Below are 4,583 nucleotides of genomic sequence, written 5' to 3'. Positions count from 1 at the left end.
CTGAGCATTATAACCCCAATTTGCTATTGTGTGCTGCGCATTTTACTGAGGACAGCTTCCACAACATGAGGGAGTACAGTGCCGGATTCGCCAAAAAGTTTTTGTTGAAAGACGGAGCAAGGGGCGTGGCAGTACTGAAACACTGTCTAAGCTGTTCGCCAATCACAACGCACTGGGACAGCTAACCAATCACAACACATTTTGTTTTTCGGAAGGCGGACCTTCATCAAAGCCAGAACTAATCAAGCCGTTTGTGCCAGCCTGGGGAGAAAGGTATTTTAATAATGTAAATTATGTGAAAAATAATGCGTTTTTCGAACCACCAAGCATGAAAGCATGTTCTAGTACACCCCCAAAACAAAATCAAGACTTTGTAAAAGAGCATAATAGGACCCCTTTAAATCAATCAGTTGATCCTGCTCTGTCACTGTCAAATTTGATCCATCTGATGCATTGTCTTTAAATGGAAACTGTATCCATGTCTAGTCCTTTCACCAGGATTCAGCTTCAGAAAAGTACTTTCCAAACTGCCCCTCGAGTGCCTCTAAGTGCGCAACAATTAAATCTGTCACTTGAAGGGAAAGCACTGCAGAATCACCCAGGTCATCCACAGATGGAAACATGGAAAAAATTCCCTCCTTGACTCGCTCTCTCCATCTTTTCATTTTCTTCAGTAAACCATCTATCTTGTCATAAAGCTGAATGGCATGTGCATTGCAGCCCTGCATAGAAGAGTTAAGTCTGTTCAGCTCAGAGAAAACATCCGCCAGATAAGCCAATTTAGTGAGCCATGTATTGTCATTGAACTTTGCAGCCAGCTCTGTGCAATGTTTAAGTAAAAACTCGTGAATAGATGCGCGTAACTCAAACACATGCGACAATACTGGTCCACGAGAAAGCCAACGCACCTCAGAATGATAAAGCAGCCTCGTGTGTTCTTCTCCCGCTGCAGAAAAAAATTCTTCCTTCATCTCATTTCCATCTGCAAAGCATACAAATGCCAAAAGCTGCGCATCCTTTGAGACATTTGTAGCCTCATCCAGCTGTAATGCAAAGGCCTCTGCCAGCTTCAGTTTTTCTACCAATTGCACCCTCATATCAGATGCCATTTCATCAATCCGCCAAGCAATGGTTGTATCCGACAGCGGAATGGCTTTTAGTTTATTTACACAGTCGTCATTCCCAAACATTGTTTTGCACATATCAGTGGCTGCAGGCAATATCAGATCTTCTGCTATTTGATACGGTTTTTTACACTGAGCTATCCTAAGAGCCACCTGATATGACGCTTTCAAAGCAAGCTCACCAACTTTAGCTGATTTTCTCATTATTGTCTGTTGCCCTTTGAAAGATTTGAGGCTAGCCTGAAAGTATTCCAGTGGTTTGTCACGCAGATGACAATGGTTTGTCTCTAAATGACGCTGCAGCTTCGATGGTTTCATGCTTTCGTTTGACAGTACAGCTGAACAAATAACGCACACCGGCAATTCAATGCCACCCATGTCCTTATAAGTAAATCCAAGCTTTAGATATGTTTCTGAGTACTTTGTGGATTTCTCTCGTTTGCGTTTGGCAGGGGCTTCTGCAGTGGGTTTATCAGCATCCACATCTGGATTTGCACCAGCTGTATCTGAAGAGGCCGATGAGTCACTTAACATTACTCGGGGTGTAGATATTACAAAGCAATCCATTCTGTCAAGTTAAATTGTATATATATTGTTAGCCATTAGTGTTTTCAAATTAGCGCGCTCCTAGTTTTTTTTTTTTTTTGCGCGCTCAGTCTACGTTGACGTATCGTACATCCACGTGACTGCACATGGATGCAAGGGTTTTATTAAAGCTGTTAATGTAGTAATTACAATATTTTTTAATTAATTATTTTATCTTTGATGTTTTTACCCATGTTTATTTTTTTTAACAAAAAATTATTTGTGATCCAACATTAATTAGCGGACCCCCTGCAGTACCACCGCGGACCCCCGGTTGAAGACCCATGTATTATAGTAATATATATATATATATATTAGTGCTGTCAATCGATTAAATTTTTTTTACTAATTAATCGCACATTTTTCTGAAATTAATCGATGTTAATTCATATAAATTTATAATAATCTAACTTTTTTTTTATATATAAAAGTCTTGACACTTTAGTGCTCTCTTCCACCTTCAGTAACCACATCTGAGGTGCCTTTGGGTTAGCCAAACCCCAGTTGCTCCCCGGGCACCACAGCAAAGAAAAAAAAAGGCTGCCAACTGCTGTGGGTGTGTGCACTTGGATGGGTTAAATGCAGAGCACAAATTCCAAGTGTGGGACACCATACTTGGCCACACTTCATGTCACTTTCACTTTTCACTTTTCACTTTCACTTATCGGCCAAACTGAAAAAAATGACCAATAAAAAGCAGTGACTGGATTGCCATTTGTTCTTTTTTTTTTATATATAGTTTGATTAATATTTTTGTTTATTTTTTGCTTTGCCACATCTGCTAATTGACAGATCTGATACTTTGGTATATATCCAACCTGCACCTTAGACATAACCGTATTTAGATGAGTGCTTCATCAAGACAAGCATTTTGACCAAGAAGCGCTTTTAATCCTTTTCCTGTGCAGCTGCATTACCACTAGCCTGCTTCAATGCATGCACGTAAATGTTTGAAAGTAGCCATTTGTCAGTCTTGGCTGTGGACTGTTGTTTTACATTCTCATTTTAACCCTTTGTTATTTTATCTCCTCAGTTCCTCGATTACAGTATATAGTTTGATTAATATTTTTGTTTATTTTTTGCTTTGCCACATCTGCTAATTGACAGATCTGATACTTTGGTATATATCCAACCTGCACCTTAGACATAACCGTATTTAGATGAGTGCTTCATCAAGACAAGCATTTTGACCAAGAAGCGCTTTTAATCCTTTTCCTGTGCAGCCGCATTACCACTAGCCTGCTTCAATGCATGCATGTAAATGTTTGAAAGTAGCCATTTGTCAGTCTTGGCTGTGGACTGTTGTTTTACATTCTCATTTTAACCCTTTATTATTTTATCTCCTCAGTTCCTCGATTACAGTTTGCCAATGATGATAAACACCTCCTGGCCTGCTGCTCATTGGATGGGACATTGTCAATCATGACGTTGTCCCCGCCTCCACCAACTGTAAAGGTGACACTAAAGGGCCATGCTGGTCCCGTGACTGACTTCGCCTGGTCGCTCAGCAATGACATCATTGTGTCCACATCAAAAGACGGCACTCTGCGTATCTGGAACACAGAGGATGGACGCTGCATCCGAGAGGTGGCTGACCCAGAGGGCAGTGAGCTGCTGTGCTGCACTTTTCAGCCCATGAACAACAACCTGACTGTGGTGAGTCCAAATGCAAAAGTTCAGCTCAGTAAGATTCTTAAATGTTTTTGAAGGAAGTCTCTTATACTCTAATTTGATCAAAATACAGTAAAAAGAGTAATATCGTGAAATTGTGAATCTTTTTTTTTCTGTTTTAATACATTTTAAAATGTAATTTATTCCTGTGATGGTAAAACTGAATTTTCAGCATCATTACTCCAGTCTTCGGCGTCACATGATCCTTCAGAAATCAATGTAATATGCTCATGTGCTACTCAAGAAACATTTCTTATTATTGTCATATTTTGAAAACAGCTGAGCCACTAAATATTTCTGTAGAAACCCCAATACAGTATTCTTTGGTGAATATAAAGTTAGAATGGGATTATTCAAGTTGACAGAATGTTTCTGGCCTGAGTATATGGAATTGTTTATGCTGATGAAACACTGCTGACTGCTGTAACAAATACCATCAGCCCATTCAGTAATCCTATTAGGGTGTGAAATTAACATGTGCCACCAGCCAAAAAGAGTAATTTGTGTGCAGTGATGGGAAATTTTACTTACCCACCAACCACTGTGGTGAACGACCTATAAAATATGTCTGAATGACATTTGACAAGAAATGCAATTGATGATTTGATTATATCTCTTATACTTTCTTTTTTTATATGGCTTTTAAAGCAATTTTGTCTTATATGTGAACACTCCAACTAAACTCAGACAATCTCAGGAGGTGCTATGAGTTTGATTAATTTATAACGTGCATTGTGAACACAAAATAAATTGAAAAATAACTTTTATATTGTTTTTAGGTTTACTTGATTAAGCATGCATAATTTTTTAGAAAAACTGTCGCAAAATGTGAGCATCAAAAATTATGCATCAGGATTTTAAGGAAGGTTTATTTGTTCGTCCCTCAGTCATCATTGTATTGCATTGCATGAAATGTTTTGAAACAGCAGAGCTTTGATAATAAAACTAAGCATTTAAAAATCATGTTACAATAGGACATTATTAGGAGATATAGAGTGACAAGTGATATTTATATGCATTTTATGTAAGTATTCTGCTATACTATTATAATTATCTCATTGATTTACATTAAAATCAGAATGCCATCTTACTTTTTGGCCATAAAAATATAATATAGATAAATGTCATAAATTACAATTGCATATTTTGATTGATTTGGACCACTGAAAAGCCATAAAAGCCTGATGTATCAAATATGATATC

General features: G+C 38.0%; 1 protein-coding gene across 2 annotated transcripts in view; it reads left to right on the top strand.

Moving 5' to 3' along the window:
• wdr13 (WD repeat domain 13) overlaps window positions 1–4,583 on the top strand; it is a 15,776-nt gene that overhangs the window by 7,698 nt on the left and 3,495 nt on the right. For both annotated transcript variants that reach the window (XM_016497488.1, XM_016497489.1), the window contains one exon: window positions 3,058–3,365. In XM_016497488.1, coding sequence (XP_016352974.1) covers window positions 3,058–3,365 — 308 coding nt within the window. The remainder of the gene's footprint in view (window positions 1–3,057; window positions 3,366–4,583) is intronic.

The sequence above is a fragment of the Sinocyclocheilus anshuiensis genome, unplaced genomic scaffold (genome assembly GCF_001515605.1).
Source record: "Sinocyclocheilus anshuiensis isolate Anshui unplaced genomic scaffold, SAMN03320099.WGS_v1.1 scaffold1083, whole genome shotgun sequence".
Lineage (NCBI taxonomy): Eukaryota > Metazoa > Chordata > Actinopteri > Cypriniformes > Cyprinidae > Sinocyclocheilus > Sinocyclocheilus anshuiensis.
This window is presented reverse-complemented; position numbering and strand designations above follow the sequence as displayed.